General features: G+C 34.8%; 1 protein-coding gene across 1 annotated transcript in view; it reads left to right on the plus strand.

The window, feature by feature from the left end:
* Positions 1-22,033, plus strand: part of LOC582052 (low-density lipoprotein receptor-related protein 1) — a 131,025-nt gene that overhangs the window by 104,399 nt on the left and 4,593 nt on the right. Inside the window, exons 72-90 of the mRNA XM_030974056.1 lie at positions 1,762-1,884; positions 2,545-2,655; positions 3,435-3,560; positions 4,174-4,287; positions 5,349-5,483; positions 5,770-5,889; positions 6,298-6,429; positions 7,074-7,327; positions 7,604-7,782; positions 8,412-8,635; positions 9,767-9,958; positions 10,347-10,472; positions 11,399-11,474; positions 12,985-13,197; positions 13,871-14,064; positions 14,873-14,999; positions 15,435-15,481; positions 15,976-16,060; positions 18,375-18,522. Of these exons, the coding sequence (XP_030829916.1) occupies positions 1,762-1,884; positions 2,545-2,655; positions 3,435-3,560; positions 4,174-4,287; positions 5,349-5,483; positions 5,770-5,889; positions 6,298-6,429; positions 7,074-7,327; positions 7,604-7,782; positions 8,412-8,635; positions 9,767-9,958; positions 10,347-10,472; positions 11,399-11,474; positions 12,985-13,197; positions 13,871-14,064; positions 14,873-14,999; positions 15,435-15,481; positions 15,976-16,060; positions 18,375-18,522 (2,726 nt within the window). The remainder of the gene's footprint in view (positions 1-1,761; positions 1,885-2,544; positions 2,656-3,434; positions 3,561-4,173; positions 4,288-5,348; positions 5,484-5,769; positions 5,890-6,297; positions 6,430-7,073; positions 7,328-7,603; positions 7,783-8,411; positions 8,636-9,766; positions 9,959-10,346; positions 10,473-11,398; positions 11,475-12,984; positions 13,198-13,870; positions 14,065-14,872; positions 15,000-15,434; positions 15,482-15,975; positions 16,061-18,374; positions 18,523-22,033) is intronic.

A 22,033-nucleotide genomic window follows, 5' to 3' on the forward strand; every position in this document is an offset into this window, starting at 1 on the left:
GATTCATATAATAGTTTCCATTCACACCAATGTTTTGATTCAAATAATAGTTTCCATTCACACCAATGTTGTGATTCATATAATAGTTTCCATTCACACCAATGTTGTGATTCATATAATAGTTTCCATTCACACCAATGTTGTGATTCATATAATAGTTTCCATTCACACCAATGTTGTGATTCAAATAATAGTTGCCATCCACACCAATGTTGTGATTCATATAATAGTTGCCATCCACACCAATGTTGTGATTCATGTAATAGCTTCTATTCACACCAATGTTGTGATTCAAATAATAGTTGCCATCCACACCAATGTTGTGATTCATATAATAGTTTCCATTCACACCAATGTTGTGATTCATATAATAGTTTCCATTCACACCAATGTTGTGATTCATATAATAGTTTCCATTCACACCAATGTTGTGATTCATATAATAGTTGCCATCCACACCAATGTTGTGATTCATATAATAGTTGCCATTCACACTAGTGCTGTAAGTCAGACGCTATGTTCGTGTTCGGTTCGGTTCGGCAGAGTTCGGCAATTTTTCACCCGAACTTGGTTCGGTTCGGGGTTTGGTAGAATAATAGCAAGCAGCGTTATAGCCACGGCGGTCGGCACTGGGCGGGCTGGCCGCCCTGCCGGGGCCGACCAGCACGGAGGACTTCTGCACACTGCTTCCGACTAGCACGAATTTCACATTAAAAAACTGCTCTAAACGTAATTATTTGTGAAGAAAAATACTACTGACATTCGTATTTCCGTCTTGAATCATGTTTTATTTTCAGTTTTAAAAGAATCATGTTTTCAATTTGTCAATAAATGATATTTTTTAAAGATTTTCCGAGACGGTTCTTGTCTAATGTTAGAGTCATGAAAGCTGCCATCTTGAATAATAGAGACTCAGGCTCGTCAATAACTGTTTTTTTATAAGTTTTTATTTTCAATAGGAAAAATATAAAAGCCCTATTTTCCCTAAATAAATAAATACCATACTATAACATATATTTATTTCATTATTTATATTGTAAAATTTGTCCGATATGGTTACAATTATTTATTTTTTTGAATGGGTTTGAGCTGAACTTGTTTTGATCACGCACATGTATTCTTGTATATGGCTTGCGATCGCGACGTAGCGTGATTAGGATTTGGGATTTAAATGGCGCCAGTGAAGTTGCGCCCACCACTGGATAGGCATAAATCACAAAGGTGGAAAATGGGAAAAAAGTAAATATAAAATGAGCAATCATGACATGAAAATTAGGTACAAAATGACAAGTTTATTAGCTTGCAAAATGGTTTACATTTTTCTGCAGAACATCCGAACCCGGCCTTTTGCGTTCGGTTCGGTTCGGTTCGGTTCGGAAGTGCCATGTTCGGCGAACTTCCGTTCGGTTCGGCAGTTCGGCTACAGCACTAATTCACACCAATGTTGTGATTCATATAATAAATTTCGTTCACGCCAATGTTGTGATTCAAATAATAATTTCCTTTCACGCCAATGTTGTGATTCACATAATAGTTGCCATTCACACCAATGTTGTGATTCATATAATAGTTGCCATTCACGCCAATGTTGTGATTCAAATAATAGTTTCCATTCACACCAATGTTGTGATTCATATAATAGTTTCCATTCACACCAATGTTGTGATTCAAATAATAAATTTCGTTCATTTCTCAAAGATGCCTGTATAGAAAGACCACCTGTTTACATGTTGATACTATTTAAATGTTGTTTTGTCTTAGACTCATCTTGTGATCAAGAAGCATCATTCCGTTGTGAGGATGGTATATGTATTACAAAGAATTTGACATGTGATGGTAAACCAGACTGTGGAGATGGATCTGATGAACAAGAGAGCCTTTGTAGTAAGTACAACATAATCTACTAGCCTTCAAGGCCTTTTGATACACAATATAATCACTTCTCATTAATTTATGTAGATCAGTGTGTTGTATTTAATATTGCCCTTGATAGTGGAAGTAAACATTGTGTATTTAATCATGAAGTATACTTGTAGTTTCTCAAAGGATTGGTATTCTCTATAATGTGGATTACATTTAGAGTTTGAAAACTCATTATATTGCCAAATTGGTTTGCAGATGTTTTGGTCAACCACAAGACCTACTATAGCTAAAGACCTAATAGTAACTTAAAAATGCCCTAAATATGCATATTGAATCTAGAGTAATTCACTTTATCAAATTTTAGCAAAGAAAATATATGTAAATAAATGCATACATTAATGTATATGAACTTGGTTATGTACATTGTAATACAAGTAGAGAAAATGCAGTAACTCAATTGGTGCAATGATAACACACAAGACATGTTTATTTTGTATAATTATACTTAAACCAAGGAATCCCTGCTTAATTCCTCCCAAATAAGAGCCAATACAAAAATGACATTACTTCAGATTTATATGCAGAGATTTTCAGATATTGATAAAACATGGAATTTAGGATACCTTAAAAGACAACGCCATATACAGTGTACAATAAAAGAATTGCTAACTTTCTTGACAGAACCAGACTGTGCTAAGAATGAGTTTCAGTGTAAAGATGGTCGTTGTATCTGGATTCGCTGGAACTGTGATGGGGATCCTGATTGCAATGACCAATCAGATGAAGAGGACTGTAAGTACTCAATTATTTCTACTCAATATTATATTCATTCACAGTTTATAATAACTTATTTTGAGATCCAAGTAGTTGTGAATTTTCTGAGTTATATTATATTTCACTGAAGCTGCAGGGTGAGGTTGAAAAAAATACACGACAGAAATTCTTATAATTTGTTATATAAAGTCAAGGGTATTTGTGATCTCTTGCCTCCGGCATTGAAGCAAGGATGTGTACAATTCCGCATTTTTGTTAGCCATATGCTACCTGTACATGTCCATGTGCAAGTACCATGCTATAATGGTTGGTACATAATTACATACATATGCACTTAAAAGAATTATTGAGTGTCACATGTATTATCAGTAAATAGGATACTTTCTAATATAAGTATTGCAAAATATGCTTTTATCTTACTGGCATACAATTTCAGTCAATGATATGGCTTTGTGGGATGAAATGTCATGTGCATGCAATAACATGTACAATGTAGACCATCTAGGTATGTGTGAAGGGTATAATCGCAAAGGAAAATATTGTGGATCATCAGAATATTTGACAATCTTAATGTCCAAATTTCCCTTTTCTTGACATGAAGACAGGAATATTTTGTTTGAAACATTAAGCCGAATTCCAAGCTCTGTCCTGTATATGTATTTGAATACATTTTAATGTGTCGACAGTACTGAATCGAAAGGTTATCTATAATAGAAGATGGCTAGCATTATATATTCCTGCAAATGCATTTTGGTTAAGGAATTCTGAATGTGTTATTAATATCTCTTGTCTATTAGGTGAGAATGTTTCATGTCATGAGGATGAGTTTCATTGTGATAACAACAAATGTAAGCCATTAATGTGGAGATGTGATGGTGAAGATGATTGCGGAGACAGCTCAGATGAAGATCCAGAGCTTTGTGGTAAGAGACCAGGGTCGCAAAAATATTAAACATGTTGATAACCATGGTAACCATGGTAATAGAGAGATGAATATAAATTTCCATCATTGCTTGTATAAGCTGAAGTGGCACATTCATTCTATCAAACATCAGCATCACAATTTATGATATCTTTGCATGAATTCACATACACTGTACATGTATCTTACATTTTTTGTATTCATTGACCAGTTTGCAAATGTATTTCAAACCTGAAAACCTGAAACACATGTACATGATGTACATGATGATCTGAAGGTTTGCTCAAGGCTAGTCAGATGAAGCATGTAGACAAGATGGATTCATCCTGAGAAATATATCAATTATTAAATAAAAGATAATTGGAATAGATTTTATTCTCACTACACATAGGTATACTGGAAGAATCATTGTAGGAGATGCGTTTATTTGTCCCTGTTTGTTTGCTATAAATATCTAGGATATATAATTTTGATTAATATTTTGATACATGTAATTTGTGTTTGCTATTTAGAACCTGTCAGTGTCATAGGCATAATGAAATACATGAAGTCCAATCATCCTTTCATTTGTGATATTATCATTGTTGTTGTGTTTTTATTTTATATTTTTGCAGCTCGCCTAGCCTGTCCTGTTACCAAGTTCAGATGTTCTAACCATATCTGTGTTAATCATCGCTTTGTATGCGATGGCATCAACACTTGTGGGGACAACAGTGATGAGTCATTCTGTAAGAATCATATTTTTGGAATTAGCATTTTACCATTAACAGTTCCAAGTATATAGATATACTCTACGCGGGGCCTCCATTTAACATTATATCCTAGGAATGGTGTGTTTTCCACTTTATCCTAACCTGCCTCTATAAAACAGGAGGGGCAGCTTAACACTCAACCCAGGCCCGGGTTGGATTCAAACTCACAATCTGTGATACGATAGGCAGATGCCGGAATGACTGAGCCAAATCGCCTCCTGTTTACATGATACACATGTTGAATAATCTCCTTATGATTTGGCCTTTTGAAAACTGTTTGATAAAAAAACAGTAGTGATTACCTTCCTCGTAAGAAATAATTCTTGAAAAGATGTAATTAATTGCTTGATGTCTGATTTATGCACTGGGAGATTAGAGTATAAATTTATGTCTGTTGTAAGAATTTGCCAGGGATTCTCATAAGGCCTACAAAAAAAGATGTTGTATTGCCCTTTAGGTCCAAAAACATGGGTCGGTCGGTCAGAATTTTTTTTTCCTCTTTTGTTCTCCCTCTTTCGGCTGATATTTCTCATTTTTGAATGCTTCAATATTTTTTTTCTTAACAAAACTGGGGGAAAAAAAAAAAAAAATTGAACTGTCGACTGTATATTTCAAGTTTTTGGGTCGGTCGCAAAGGGCAATACAACATCTTTTTTTTTAGGGGGGGGGGGGGGGGGGCCTAATAGAGAGACTTTTTATTTGACTTTACTTGTGATGTAGATACATATCAGTACATGTATATCATGATGAAAGTAAATGATACATATCAGTACATGTATATCATGATGAAAGTAAATGATCCATATCAGTACATGTATATCATGATGAAAGTAAATGATCCATATCAGTACATGTATATCATGATGAAAGTAAATGATCCATATCAGTACATGTATATCATGATGAAAGTAAATGATCCATATCAGTACATGTATATCATGATGAAAGTAAATGAATCATATAATTTAAAAAAAGCAACTGATTCATAAAAACCTTTTTCTTTGAATGTGGATATGATTATTGTCTTTTGAATACAGGTACACCAACTGAGCCTCCATTATGTACTGCTAATCAATTCAAATGTAAGAATCACCGTTGTATCGATGTCAACTTGCTGTGTAATGGAGTAGATAACTGCCAGGATCGCTCAGATGAGCTAGATTGCACTAAAAGTAAGTATATTCTTTCTTACATCATATTCAAGGGAATGTACTTATTTGTTTACCTTATATTTGTCTTAAGTGAGAGACAGATTATTGCTTTGGTATAATATTTTGTCGTATTTTTTTTGTTCAGAACAACTACGTGTACTTTGCTTTGTCTTGCTACAGTGTATATTTACATTTATATGAATTACAGTTTTATACTGTGACTGCTGACAGCATGACATACAATGTAAAGTGCCCGTACCTATGATTGGGATGTACAATCCTCAATTACATTTGATCTATCTTACAGATCCTTCTTGTCACAGTGGGGACATTCAATGTGCTCACCGGTGCTCTTTGGTTGGTGGGGTTCATTACTGCACCTGTCATGCAGGCTATGAGTTACTACCAGATGGTGTATCATGTGGAGGTAAGTCGATCACTGGTGCGCTTTGGTTGGTTGGGTGCAGTATTGCACCTGTCATGGGTAATGTGTGATCATCCCCAACTTTAGACACATCTGCAATATGCAATTGTCAAAAGTGAACATACAAAACATTAACTAGCATGATACAAAATTCTTTTGTTTGTAGACGTGAAACAACATTCCCCTTTTTGTTATACGTTGGTATATGTGTGCCATGATTTTTATTATGTTTTTCTTTGTATTGCACTACTGATTATAGAAGAGATGAGTATGGAATCCTCCAGTGATGTGAGGCCATCAGGATAGATAGCCTGGCCTTTTAAGTGTTAATCCCAAGTCTTAGAGATGTTAAATTGTTTTGGGTTTGAAACTAAATCTGTGTGTAATTACTTCATTTGCTGTATTTTCCAGATGTCAATGAATGCCGTCAGTTTGGTATCTGTAGTCAGACCTGTGAGAACCTGAATGGATCCTATGACTGCTCATGTGTGGCAGGATACAAACCACTCAGGATCAATGGAAAGATCTATTGTGAAGCACTAGGTATGTACAACCAAACTATATGGTATCCCACACAAGAAGTCGTCTAACTATCTAATGCAAAGTAACATTTGTACAACTAGCTGTACAGTATCTTACATAAGTTGTGTAACTGTTCATTTTCAAGCATCAAGCTGAATGAAATCTTAACAGTGTCCCTTAAAGGCCGCTTCATTTCAATTTGATTTTTACTTCCAGATGGTATTAAGACAAATTTGCTTTATTTCTGTTTTGATTTGCTTCAAAGCAGATCCATGTACAAGATATATGCTTATTCTGTAGTGATACAAAGTTATTAATTGATGAAAAAAATATGTAGTGAATTAAATATCATGAGGAAAAATCTAATGTACATTTGAATATTAATGGAATGCTTCCAAGTGACACTTTTTGTACCATAAATCCTAACTTGAAATTGTAATAGTCAATTTTGGAAGCGTTGCTGATTGTGTGCAGATACATAATTCTAGTAGGAGCGAGTAGTCAATGACCTGGGATTGCTCTCTGATGTCATAGTCAATTTTGGAACCGTTGCTGATTGTGTGCGGATATAATGACGTGGGGTTGCTCTTTGATGTACCTGTGCATGTGTTCAAAGAGGTAATATATCTCTTGACTTTTCCCCAACTAATTGTTTAACTTTTCAGGAGGTCCACCTGTGTTGTACATAGCTGAAGAGGGTACTCTTCATCACATGAATACATCAGGTGCATCATCACCTTACCAAACTGATTCAAGTGTAGACTTAGGAACCAGAATCATTTCAATGGATATGCATTACAGTCAGAAGAAAGTCTTCATCTTATCCGGTCACAACTCAACAGGCTATCGTCTATATCAAGCACCACTTAATAGTGCAGCAAGGAAGAAGAGACAAGCAGACGAGAATTCAATGTTTGAGGTATTACTTCCGCCCTTACTATCGTAAATTTTCTTGTTTCTAACTGTATTTGTATTTTATACAGTCAAACCATAGTTTTGAAGAGTATTTAAAAAACAAACCATGTTGCAATTGTCAACTTGAAACATATAAATTGAAGTGAATAAGTGAATATAGCTTTAAAAAATACCTTAAAAGATATACATGTACGCACTTTTACATCTCATAGGAAAGAAAATGTTATAGTATATTCTGTCTTTAAAGTATTATTTTGTTTTGTTTTGTTTTTGTGTCTAGCTGTTTGAGCTAGACCAGCCAGAAGGTGTTGCAGTAGATTGGATCAATGATATGATCTACTGGACTGATAGCTCAGTACATACTGTAGAAGTATCCAATCTGAATGGATCTCTAAGAAGAACATTGATATCAAATACAAGAGGACATCCTCAGTCCATAGTGGTACATCCCAAGAAAGGGTAAGTATTTGGACTTTTTCAGTAGCATGAGAGGGCCAGAGAGAGAGGGAGGGGGGGGGGGGCATTCTATCTTTCATGTACCAATTCCAAGACTGCCATGCAATCACTGCAGATTGTAACATGACTCTTAATCACATTTTTCTTATCAAGTGTAATGCAAATTTTGAGACCAAGTTTGTGAAAATCAGGGAGGTTATATGACATTTCGTTGTCGAATGTTAGACTGAAAATGAATGAAACTTGAAAAAGTGCACCCACATGTGTATCAAATATGCACTGATTATACTTTGGTCTAAAACACTGCACTTTGTTTCTTCCAGGGGGTTTTGTCATGTTTTAAAACTCATCAAATAGGCATCTAATTTGCATATATAATAATTGAGTGAAAATATTCAGTAGAAGACATTCTGTATTACTACACTTTGCATACCTGTTGATATACATTTGTGTGTGATTGAGAGCAGAGATCTTGATGAGGAAAAGGAGTTGAAATGAATTGCTATTGCATACATGTCAATCCATGTTTGCCTGAATTGGATCATGAAATTGTATGGTTGAATGATCATGTTTATGTTTTGCATGGGCTAGTTTGCATTTGGGAATACTTTCCCTTCTTCTTTCTTGTGCAGTCTAATCTTCTTTACCAACTGGGGGAGGAGACCTGGTATTAACAGAGCTCACATGGATGGATCCCATGTAGAAAGGATAGTAGAAGATAACCTAGCTCAACCAACAAGCATTGCTATTGACTATGTAAGTGACAGATTGTATTGGGCTGACAGCAAAGTGAGGCTGATTGAGAGTTCTAATATGGATGGTGGGGACAGAGTTCCAGTGGTCACTTTCCCTCAATGTAAGTAGTGCTTCTATGTTTATGGTTTCTCTTTTTTTATTTTTAAAAACTTTTGTTGTTGTTGTTGCATTTTGTTAATGTCTTCTTTGTAATACATTGACTGAATTTCATTCATTTTTTTTCCTCCAAATATTGTTATTTGAATGACATTCTTAAAAGAGCACAAATTGAAAGTCTCATAATGTTCTGGACAGTTTGATGAGTGTAATTTATTTTTATGTTATATTTATTTTCTTTTCAATATTTGTTTGAAGGAATTTAAACCCATTCTATATTTTGTTTATCAATGATATTGTGTTCAATTTACCTGTTTTTAACAATTTTACAGACTCGCAGAAAAGCAGACGTTTTTGTTCTGATTGGGGGTCTTTACCATGATGAATTAAATATAGTACACATACAATATAGATATACTACATGTACTACTTATGATAAGAAAATGTGATTTGTATCTAGTGCAGCTACTGTTTAAATATACTCTACAGATATATGGCAAGTTTTGCCATAGCTTTGGAGCAATACAATAGCGAGAGTCAAATACATAATGAGATTATGAAAATAACAAGCAAAAAGAGCAGCAGGGGGATGAGGGTGCACACAAAGTGAAATAAAACACTGTTGGGAAGAGGCATGTGCTTTTGCACTTATTGGGACAAGAGGGGCACATATTGTGTGTTATTTGCATTAGAATATTGACATTAACAATTGGAACTTACATGTAGGATTAGTGTTATTGTAATCTGTGACAAAATATTTTTAGGAATTGTCAAGCAACTCCCTCATCCCCCCAATTAAGTAGTGAACAAAAATGGAAAGGGAGAAGGGGAAAGGAAGACGCCTGGACCATCTCCCAACACCTGACCATACATAACCAGTAACCTTTTAACTTTGCATTTCATTTTCTGAGTAAGATTAGTGCTCCTCAATGGTTCCAGTACACTCTTATTTGGTGTGCTACTGAGTACTGACTGTTATGATATAACTCTCTCTCTCTTTTAAATCTAAATCTTCTCAGCAATTTGATTTTGCCTCGAATGTTTCCTTTATGTAGGAATTTGCTCTTAATTGAGGCTTCTCTCTTTTTTTGCTCTTCATTTTGAGCAAAACTTTATGATTAATTCTTCCTTGTAGCTGGTGGTTCTCCTTTCTCCATCGACATCTTTGAGGATCTTATCTACGGCTCTACCAAGAATCCTTACCGTGTCTTCAGAGTGGACAAGTTTGGGAATCAGAGTACTGATAGAAAGAGCCTCACTTATCTTACTCAACCTAGACCTATGACATCTATGGTTAAACTCGTCCACCATCTCAAACAGGATACAGGTATTTACTTTCTATGTTAAGTACAATTCACCTCTGATTGACCATGATAACTCTGAAGTTTTTGCATAGTAGTGTGATCTTATCATCAATGAAGTAGATTTATTTAATATAAATCCACTTTAAAAGAACCCTTTTCAATGCTAAGATAGAAAATTATACATCTAAAGAAGTTGGTTTTAACAAAATAGAATTTTAACATTCCATTCTGTAGTGCATATCACAATTAAATATATTTCATTGTGTGGATGTGTTAAAAAAAAAGATAAATTTTTGATCTTAGTTGCTGCGTACTTGTTATAATGTGCTGATATATGTTTGGTTTAGATCTTATTTGTTGCATTCTTTTTGTACTTTGCTAATTTATGTACATATTTTTATAATTTGACAGGTATCACCAATCGATGTGCGAATAATTCATGCAATCAGCTATGTCTACTGAAACCAAATGCCAAGATATGTGTTTGTAAGGAAGGCTTTCAACCTAATGGGTCATCAGGATGCAGCCCAGTACAAGGTAAAGATTAGACACACTTTGTATCAAATACCTCCCACATAAATACTTTACTATTCATTCTTAATTTATACTTTTGAGAATTAGATTCCTATTAAATAATGATTGATATTTCATTAAGAAAATGCGTTATATTCACTTCCTTTAAGCTAATCTTGAGCTCTGGTATGGGAATCGCATGTCTAGAAAACATGGCTATAATTCATTCTGGATTGTTTTTCCTACAGTAGATTGATTGTTTGAGCAAGTAAAATAAAAACAAACTCAAAAAAACTTGCTGGAAATCATCTTCAATAAAAACCACAACTCCCATTTGCACATAGTGACCTGTGTTAAGCACATGGTGTCAGGCCTACTTACCTTGATTTCCTTATCTTTCTATGCTCAATAACTCAGCTCCTATACAAAATTTCTACCAAATTGTTTGGCACATGTCATTTATTTTGTAATCTTGAACATTTAGTGTAAGTTTTGTTGGATTCTGTGAGCATTTATTCTATAATTTTACATGTATGTCCAGTTTAATGGCTGGTACATGTATATATACTCAATGTAATACTTACCACATCATTCTCTTATGATAAAAACAACACTTATCTTTAATTTACATTTAATCAACATTAATTATCTTACACCGGTATATGTTATCTCATTGAATTATGTATCATATCTGTACACTTGTACATGTATGTTTTATGGTTATATGTTATGTCCTGCTTAGGCCAATCCATTATCCTGGGCTATGTACACTATATTGAGATATATATCTGTATAATCATTAAACATCATCGTACATGTTCATGTAAGCATACAATATATCAGTGTTCAACCCATACATGCTGTGGTCAAGTGAATGCTTAAATGGTCAAATCATGTTTATTTTCATAATGATGTACATTGTATAATGAGATTCTTAATACCTACCTCAGATAACTCGCCTTGTGCTGGTCATGTCTGTGTTAATAATGGAAACTGTGTTGAAGTGAATGGCAGAGCAAAGTGCAGGTATGTTCTTTCTTCTATTTCTTATCCATCACCCTTTTTATGCCTCCGCCACCGAAGGTGGTGCCGGAGGCATCATGTTTTCGGGTTGTCCGTCCGTACGTCCGTACGTCCGTCCCGTTTGACCATTATCACAATATCTCAAGAACCATTTAAGATTTAAACTTAAGACTCGGGAATAGTATTTATCACCATAGGAAGACGATCTGATTAGATTTTGGAGTACGTAGGTCAAAGGTCACAGGTCACAGAGGTCAACTTATGAAATTCCTTGTATTGAGTTTGTTAGCGCGATATCTCAAGAACCATTTGAGATTTAAACTTCAAACTTAAGGATAGTATGTATCACCATAGGAAGACGATCTGATTAGATTTTGGAGCACGTATGTCAAAGGTCAAGGGTCACAGAGGTCAACTTATGAAATTCCATACATTGAGATTGTTATCATGATATCTCAAGAACCACTGGAGATTTAAACTTCAAACTTAGTGATAGTGTGTATCACTATAGGAAAACAATCTGATTACATTTTGGAGCACGTAGGTCAAAGGTCAAGGGTCATAGAGGTCAACTTATGAAATTCCATACATTGAGATTGTTATCATGATATCTCAAGAACCACTGGAGATGTAAAAACTTCAAACTTAAGGATAGTATGTATCACCATAGGAAGACGATCTGATTAGATTTTGGAGCACGTAGGTCAAAGGTCAAGGGTCACAGAGGTCAACTTATGAAATTCCATATATTGAGATTGTTATCATAATATCTCAAGAACCACTGGAGATTTAAACTTCAAACTTAATGATAATGGAGCACGTAGGTCAAAGGTCAAGGGTTACAGAGGTCAACTTATGAAATTCCATACATTGAGATCGTTATCGCGATATCTCAAGAACCACTTGAGAATTTTCACTTCAAACTTAATGATAGTATGTATCACCATATCATAATATCTCAAGAACCACTGGAGATTTAAACTTCAAACTTAATGATAGTGTGTATCACCATAGGAAGACAATCTGATTAGATTTTGGAGCACGTAGGTCAAAGGTCAAGGGTCACAGAGGTCAACTTATGAAATTCCATACATTGAGATTGTTATCATGATATCTCAACAACCACTGGAGATTTAAACTCCAAACTTGTTTAAATTGCTCTATGGCGGAGGCATCATTTTCGACTGCGCGCAGTCAAAATTCCATCCAGTTTCCAATGAAATTTATCTTTTAATTGCTTTTTTTTTGGGGGGGGGGTAGTCAGTTGTAATGAGCAAAGTTACTCTTTATACAAGTTGTGCTTTGGACTTTGTTGTCCCCTGTAGCAAATATATCTTTACTTGTGTCCTGTCCAATAGCACTTATAGCCTTGTTTGTTAATGATTCATCTGTGATGTTCTTTTTATGAAACCCCACAATGGATGGATGGATGATGTAGATCTCACCTCACAGTGGCAAGCAATCTCCATATACCTTATTTACAGTATATGAATTTTGATTGATATTTTCTTAGGTGTCCAGTTCCATACTCTGGGGCGCTTTGTGAGCTTAATCGATGTCGTTCTCGTTGCCAGCACAATGGTACATGTACTTATGAATCCAGTGGAATGTTTCATTGTGATTGCACCCCACGATGGAAAGGATCATTCTGTAATGAGGACAGGTGTCGTAATTACTGCAGTGGTCATGGAGAATGTTATGAGAATGGAGACACATTAGCATGTCGGTGAGTGCTTCCTCCTCCCTTTCACCCAAACTCGGTGTAACATGATTGTATAGCCCTGGAGAACCGCAGAAGACTAAAAATCTATTGTCCATCTGTCTGTCTGTTAAATTGTAACGTGAGAGCTATTGTGCAGATTTTACCCAAATTTGGATCAAATATTTATGAGCATGTAAGGTAAAGCAGGTGAGAGGGATCCAAGATCCCCCTCTTTTCACGATGAAAGGAAACAAATCACAGAAAATATCTTATCACTGTTATAGTTTTAAAAAAAATTGAACCAATATGAGCATGAAAAGATTAAATGCAAAGAGGTTTTTGAGGTCAGATAAACTCACAGGATTGCTGATCAATGAGCATAAATATACAATTATACATTCTTTTAAATAGAATATACCCTTCAGTGCAGGGAGATGGTTCCTTATTTCAGCTTGTATACTATAGCACACAACTAAATTGTGTGCATAAAATTGGCAATTGTTAAAATGCACCAAATATTCATGCCCTAGAATAATTGAATCACAATTCACAAAACTAGATGCTGAAATTGGCCATCCTGAACAATTGAATATGGAATTGTAGCGAAAGTTTTTTTGTTATTTGATGTTCAATTCTATTCGTTGATACCCATAGTTAATTATAATGTTGTTGCATTGTTTTTTTTTAATATCAACAGATGCAACCATCCGTGGACTGGTGAACAGTGTAATGCTGATATCTGTTTATCCTACTGCCATAATGGTGGGGTATGTTCTTTAGATGTGAATGGTAGGCCACAATGCTTATGTCCTAAGGAGTTTCCTGGGACACAGTGTGATGGAGATGACTGTTATGCCTTCTGTTCTTCAGGAAGCACATGTCAACAAATAGGTGAGTTTCATGATACAGCCAGCCCAGCAAGGCATTTTACCCTTCTATCTCTCTGGTGAAATCACAAGTTAGGTTGCATTAATGGTTTACCAGTCATCTAAACAAAATAATTTGAGCCTTAATAAAACTTTATCTGGCATCATGTTGGCTGATTGATAATAAAGATATTTATATAATATTGAATGGCTTTGCGTGTGATACACGAATATATTGCTCGAGCTATGACAATGCTTGGCAGGTTGAAGATGAATCCAATATTTTCATAGTGAGAGCAATATATTCTTGTATCACACGCAAAGCCAACCAATATTATTGTTATTGATCTTCTTATCCTGTTCATGAATTGATTACTTTGTGTAGGAACATTGTTCATTTCCACTCTGCCAGTATAGTTGATGATGTATCTATGATATGATGTATCCTATGTCTGTGCACTATGTCTCTATGTTGATGATAATTTTGACATCCCGTGTGGCCAGTCTATATTATATGAATCCTGGAGATTATCCGTAGAAACCAATCGACAATTTTGTTATAGAACTGTTTGAGGTGATCTGTCAGTTTGGACATTGAAGCATAGCTACATATTTTGTCCTTTTTAGTGTGGTGTTATGTACTTGCATTCTTTGTTAACCTGAATGAGCCTAACAAAATGATTTTGTTGGAGAGTGATAATGTGTCACCAATATTATGCAACAGAATATGAGGTTGTGAACATGACAAGTATGCACTTCAAACCATATGCACTGTATAAATATGGCAGTTCAGACAAAGTTGTTAATAAATCTACTCCATGTTTATTATGCAGGTACAACTATTCAGTGTATCTGTTCATCAGCTCGTTATACTGGTGAACGATGTGCAGAGGATAGATGTGATGCATGTGCTAAACTCAATCAATCTTGTGTTGTCTTGACTGATGGCATTGATTGCAGGTATGTTCAAATATCAACAGATAGATATTTCATATATTCATATTGATTGGATCTTGTTACATGTGTATATTTCACATTGGTATCTTTAATTTAACCTAGTGCATAGTATCCATTATTAAACTTGAACTAATTGCATATAATGTACCTGTTAATGCCAAACCTTAATAGAAGAACTAAAGTAATATCTGTGTAAAGATACTATTTTAAAGAAAAATTTAATTGTGACCCTACCCATTTTCACCCCCCCAAAAAAAACAACAAACAAACAAACAAACTGTTATGAACTTTTATCTGTTTTTGTCAGGTCTTGCTAAAGAAAATGATAATCTTTTATGGTTTTGTGTTTTGAGAGATATTCAGCTTCTACATGTTGATAGGGAGAGAGTAGAATGGAGACAGATAAGGAATGAAATGTTTTCCCCCTTATTATCACAGAGATCATCCTGATGGTCATCCAATATCAGACTCACAGTCACCACAAGGTTAGTATCATATCCAGCAACAATCCCTCATCAATGGTTCAGATCTATGCATGTGTGATAAAAAGCAAACTTTTTTTACAAGGATCTCTTTTAGACAGCAAGATAATTGATATCAAATGTAATTCAGGTGATCTTTAGTTTAGTATTCAATAGGTTAAAGGTTTAATGATTGCTTTAACTGTAATCGTTTGAATTAGAAGAATAATGAGGAGAATGCTGAAGAAAAGAAGATATGGAGGGAGGGAGTGTCATCATCATTCGTGGCGTGTAAGTTAGAAACCCCAAAGTAAGATCGAAAATGCTGACTTTAATAAATGATGATATGATGATGATGAATGATGTCACACAAGAAGTATTACCACAAGTAAAAGACATAATGTCATGTCATTTTGTATTTCTTTCAGGAAACCAAACATCTTCACAGATTAAGGAACTCGTATCATATTCAAATTAATGAGAGTATTGATGTTCATTTTTTTTCTCTCTCTTCACAGTTGCAGTGGCAGCAGTAGTGCCCATTCTCATCATCTTATTAATTCTTGTCATTATAGTTTTAATATATTTAAAACGAAGACAAAGGTAAGTTCTCTATGTAACATGTCATAACTTTGTAAAGAAATTTGAATACATGTACATGTATACATTGTAAGAAATGATTTGAGTTGATTTTGGAGGAGGAAATTGATTCAATTAAATTGGTAAAATATTTTGTGATGGACTCAATAGACTTCCTGTACTTGGCACGTTGTTGCAATAAAGAGAATAGCTCAGGCGTGTAACTTGATTCTTGATGCCTTCTTTAATCACTTGTGGTGTACAAACGTAATGAATAACAAACATATTCAACGAATGTGTTGGTTACCCTGTAAGCCAAACAGAAAAGAACAAAATATTCATAAGATCAATGTATCCACACATGGAATGTTACATTGTAGTTTCAAACCCTGATAAACAATTTCACATTAATTGTGATGAATAAGAAATAATTAAAACTTTTCCCTAATTATATCATACTAGTATTTCACAAAGTGTGTTTTGAAATTAATGTGTTTCTTCAACAAGAAAATGAATCCAAAAGTACTTTGTTAAAATACGAAACATATAAAACATGCATATGTCCTGTTCATGTTTGCATAACACTATTAACATATGAAACGCCTAACTTTAAACCTATAAGCCTGAGCCTTATCACGCAGAAATTTGGTTGAAATATCACTCCGCCGCCGTCATTGTGCGTAGAGCGTTTTCTAAAGAAATCAAAGTAAAAATAAAAATATAGTTCCCGTAGGAACGTTTCTTGTTCCACATCGTATACACAATTTACATAAATCTGCCTTTCAACTGTGACTCTTGCACATATTCTACATCAACCAAATAATAATTTCATGCTAATCACTTTCTTTTTCAAGCTAATAACAAAGGCACTTTACTTTCAACATCAAAGCTCAATCAATCAATTAACATAAATCTGTGTGCATGAATGAATGCACTCGAATCGATATATCGCCATGCAAACTATCAAATAACTGCTACTTATCTTAGATGCTATTTAAAACATAATGACAAATTATTACAGAAACATACCTTTAAGTATAGGGTGAAACTTTAGGAGTTATAATGAAATCTGGAAGTCATACTGGTGCAAAAAACTGCTACGAACAAACTCGGACGATTAGTAAACTGCTGTGTATAATGCAAGTGCGCAATTCTTCAATTAATGTTGCTAAGATACCATGTACTAGTTTCTTGACCAGTCCCTTAAACAAATAAGAGTCATAAATTTACAGTTAAAAACAAATCATGTAGATAAATCATGTCATTCCATGACATATTTGATTCCCGCATCCATACAGAATGCCCCAAATAATATTTTATGATATTTATAAGATGTCATAGATAATGTTAGAATAAGTAATCATTTTGGAATGTCTATTATATGACAGTCATGAGCATTTCAGGAGTAAAAGCCCAAGTATATCTCGAGCAAAGATGGTTTGATGCATTTCATTTGATGTTTAATGAGATCCCCCAGTTAACAGACCTATGTGTATATGTCTTTAATAAATCATCCCCTAATAATGATGAAGAAGATTACCAAATATTGATGAGAAAATGTATGATATCAGAGACCTAAAGCCTTAATACGAGTAACATGGGGTTGTGATACTTGCTATCCAGTATTCAATGAAAGAAGTCACGCCATACCTTGTAATGCTTTATACTTGAAGGTCACACCATACCTTGTAATGCTTTATACTTCAAGGTCACGCCATACCTTGTAATGCTTTATACTTGAAGGTCACGCCATACCTCGTAATGCTTTATACTTGAAGGTCACACCGTACCTCGTAATGCTTTATACTTGAAGGTCACACCATACCTTGTAATGCTTTATACTTGAAGGTCACACCATACCTTGTAATGATTTATACTTCAAGGTCACACCATACCTTGTAATGCTTTATACTTGAAGGTCACGCCATACCTTGTAATGCTTTATACGTGAAGGTCACACCGTACCTCGTAATGCTTTATACTTGAAGGTCACACCATACCTTGTAATGCTTTATACTTGAAGGTCACACCATACCTTGTAATGATTTATACTTCAAGGTCACACCATACCTTGTAATGCTTTATACTTGAAGGTCACGCCATACCTTGTAATGCTTTATACTTGAAGGTCACACCGTACCTCGTAATGCTTTATACTTGAAGGTCACACCATACCTTGTAATGCTTTATACTTGAAGGTCACACCATACCTTGTAATGCTTTATACTTGAAGGTCACACCATACCTTGTAATGCTGTATACTTGAAGGTCACACCATACCTTGTAATGCTGTATACTTGAAGGTCACACCATACCTTGTAATGCTTTATACTTGAAGGTCAACAAGTGGATTTGCTCACAGGAGAATAGAGAGTGAAGAGGATATGGAGTTTGGAAACCCTACGTTTAAATACTCCCGCCAAGTGAATGAAGAAGAAGAAGGAGCAGACGGTATGGATGCACCTTTCACAGTCAGGGATCACAAGGTAATATAACAGCTCAAGCTTTTAGTGGATAAATACTCACAAAGGGCGTTTTTTTTAATGATTCTATTACCTTGATAGAACCATTGGTAATAATAATGATAATAATAGCGGCTACTTGTATAGCGCACAGGTCCACCTTTCGGTGCTCATTGCTAGATGATTAGTGAAGTTTTAGCAAAGAGATAGGATGACATGGGCAGCTGACCAAAGCTAAGTTTTATTGAGAGCCCATTGCCACATACTCCTGGTGCTTAACCCTATCTAGCCCGGAGGGGGGGGCTTTAGAATTAGAAGCCCCCCCCCTCGACATTTTTTCGCGATAATTTTTTAACGCAAGAAAATCTTGCACTGAAATTTTTCTTTCGAGTCTTGCGCATATTTTGAAAAAAAAATTTACGAAAATCGGACCTACCATTACAAAGTCACGTGTCCTTTTGTCTTTGCATGTCAGCCCGAAAATCGCTCATTTTTGTGATTTGTGTACAAAACATATGGAAATCTCATTTTTCAAATAAAGAGATAAAACATTGGTTATTTGGTTAGTGACAAGCATTGCTATAAATCTGCCATGTGTGTGACATAAACCAATTTGAAATACAGTCTACAAGTCTCTCAACCACCGATGTCCCCCGTACATAGCTGACTGCTTGGTTCGTCGTACTCGAGTCCGAAATACCCGCTCATCATCATCCATCTGGCTCACTCGGTGTCTCTCTAAGAAACGTGCTGGTGAATTGTCTTTTCCATCGGTTGCTGCAAAACTGTGGAACCAACTACCTACTGCTGTGCAGACTGCCTCATCTGTTGACCAGTTCAAGAAACTACTCAAGTCACATCTTTTCTGCTAGAAATTACTTTATTACCAGCCTACATATACTTTGCTGATCTCTAAGAAGTGTCTAACTTTTGTTTTTAAGTGGCCCAAACATTGTCGAGCATGTGTGCAGCGCTTTGTAACTGCAAGGAAAAGGCGCTATATCAAATATCTTTTGGATTGGATTGGATTGGTCTTGTTTATAGTTTAGGTGTTTATTTTGGGGTCAAAATAGTTGAATTATAGTTGGAAATTAAATAAAACAACAAAAACAATAAAATACATAAGTTTAAAAAACAAAGAAATACATAAGAAATAATCAAAACAATAGATACCATAAGGAATAACCTGGCTCTTCCAATTTTTTGGGCTGTATTATTATCCCAAATGGTCTAAATAATATATGTAGTTAAAATTAATGTTTAAATATGAAGAATATATGATTTATGGATAAACATGTGAATGTTATTACCATATTTGCATAAATTACCATAAATATGCAAATGAGTGAATTTTTCAAAAAAATTGAAATTACCATAGTATTTTATACACTTCATTTGACATGCTTGCAAATGTTTGCGGCGATAGGTCGTTTCACGGCCGAGATCATAGGGGGGCCTTAGAAGCCCCCCCCCCCCCCCCCCCCCCCCGGGCTATGCAGTTTCAAGATAGCCCGGGCTATATAGGGTTAAAGAGGGCTTCAGCTTCCCAACCCTTGATATGTAAGCTTGTATATCCAGGATTCTAGCTAGCTCAAGATAAGTGTGTACCTATCACAATGCTTTGTGAACTTTGAGTTCATGCCATACTGTAGGTTAGTATAAATGAAATTATATTACATGAAATATCAGATACCGGCTAGGTATGTATAGAGTATATGTACTTGTGAAACTGAATTAACAAATACTAAAATGAGTACTTAATCAATACTCGTTGAAAAATCTATGAATTTTACCATCAAATTTGTTGTAAAATCATCATGAGTTCTTAATACATCCTTGTTACCTTAGGTATACAGGGCATCCGTAGGGTTACTTTGTTTGTTAATTGAATACATCCTTGACACATTAAGTACACTGAGGTATACAGGGAATCCGTTTTGTTACTTTGTTTATTGATTTTTTTAGTATTTCATTTCTCTGTATTATGACAAAATTTCCCCCCTTTTTTCTGTTTTTTCCCGCTTCTGTAGTCTTTATTTCTCTCTTCTTGTTGTATCTTCCTGTATAGACATGCACATTTCTCTTATTCTCAATATTACATTGCTTGGTATATATTATATACCAAAGCATTCTCATTCTCATCTTATTTTCCTTTTCTGAACTGCTGATCACATGCTGTGTTGCATGACTGATCACTTGCCTCATTAGTCTTTTCAAACTTTTGTACGTTCTTAATACTTTATTCAATTTAAATCTTGTACTTATTCAGGAGTACAAGTACTCACTAATATTCTAGTTCTTACCACGCTCATTTCTCAATCACTTTTCTTCCATTTCCAATTAACTGATCTTATGCTAGGTCTCAGGATCACACACTAACCCTCTCTACCAAAGATTGAATACAGAGAATGATGATCTTCCAGTTGGCTCTAATATTTAAATACAGAGTAATTGAATATTTGATATGTCCCAGTTGCATGTTTGTTCATGTACTTCATGCATGTAATGTCTTGATACTGTGGTACCTGTAGAGCTTTCATTGAAAGTACATTGATACTATATGTGTCATTTATTGAGCACTGAATAATAGATCACATGTATGTTTCAAGTAAAAGTGAATGGCTTATAATCATAAACTATCTGGTTCAAATTAGTCCATTGATCTGGTGTAAAGTGTTAATCTCTTTATGCCAAACAAATTACTGTAATTCTGTAACAAACTTAATAATAAAATGGTACATTCATGAAATCTTAAACAGTGGAACTTCACTTTTACAAATTCATTAGGACCAAAGAAATTTACTCTTTGTATCAAAATCTTGTCTTAGCAGGGTTAGTTTGACTGGCAAGATTACTTCATTATATTGAGAACTTGTTATATCAGTGTTCTTTATTTCAAGGTTCCATTTGTATATTAGGTTTAGAATGTGAAGAAATAAAAAAACAAACAAAGCAAATTAAATTGCAATGAAATCTGACGGTCTGCAAGAATGTCTGTTTGAAGGTTAATGACTTGAGTGTAGATTTACATATATGTCCTCTCTCTTTGATATTACCTCTGATTTTGCTGAACATTTTGCATATAGAATTTTGAGTGTTTGCATTTTTATTTATAAATTATTATTTTTTTTGGTTTCTTATGTTCATGCACAAGTGTGATTTACAGGGGTATGCCTGATTACCTACATGTTAAATGACCCTTTTCTCTCATTCATATCTTTACTGCTATGATGTATTTTGTTCTCATAGTAGGGGGGGGGGGGGGTAGTCTTGTTAGTACATGTATATCTGTACATTTTCCCCAGAACAGTGGTTGGTGTTTACTTTATATTTGTAGCTTAGCTACATGTACATGATAAATGGATGCATAACAAGTAAACCAACGTTACTTGTAGGGACTGTTATCAAGTGTTTTCACAATCATTGGCTTGACATTCACCACATGTACTCCTGCTTTGATACCAGTATCCATTTATCATATGAGCAGTCTGTAGACTGATAACAAAAAGGGTGACACACCCAAATCTTTATGAAT

The sequence above is a fragment of the Strongylocentrotus purpuratus genome, unplaced genomic scaffold, assembly GCF_000002235.5.
Source record: "Strongylocentrotus purpuratus isolate Spur 01 unplaced genomic scaffold, Spur_5.0 spur5_scaffold_7, whole genome shotgun sequence".
In the NCBI taxonomy this organism is placed as follows: domain Eukaryota; kingdom Metazoa; phylum Echinodermata; class Echinoidea; order Camarodonta; family Strongylocentrotidae; genus Strongylocentrotus; species Strongylocentrotus purpuratus.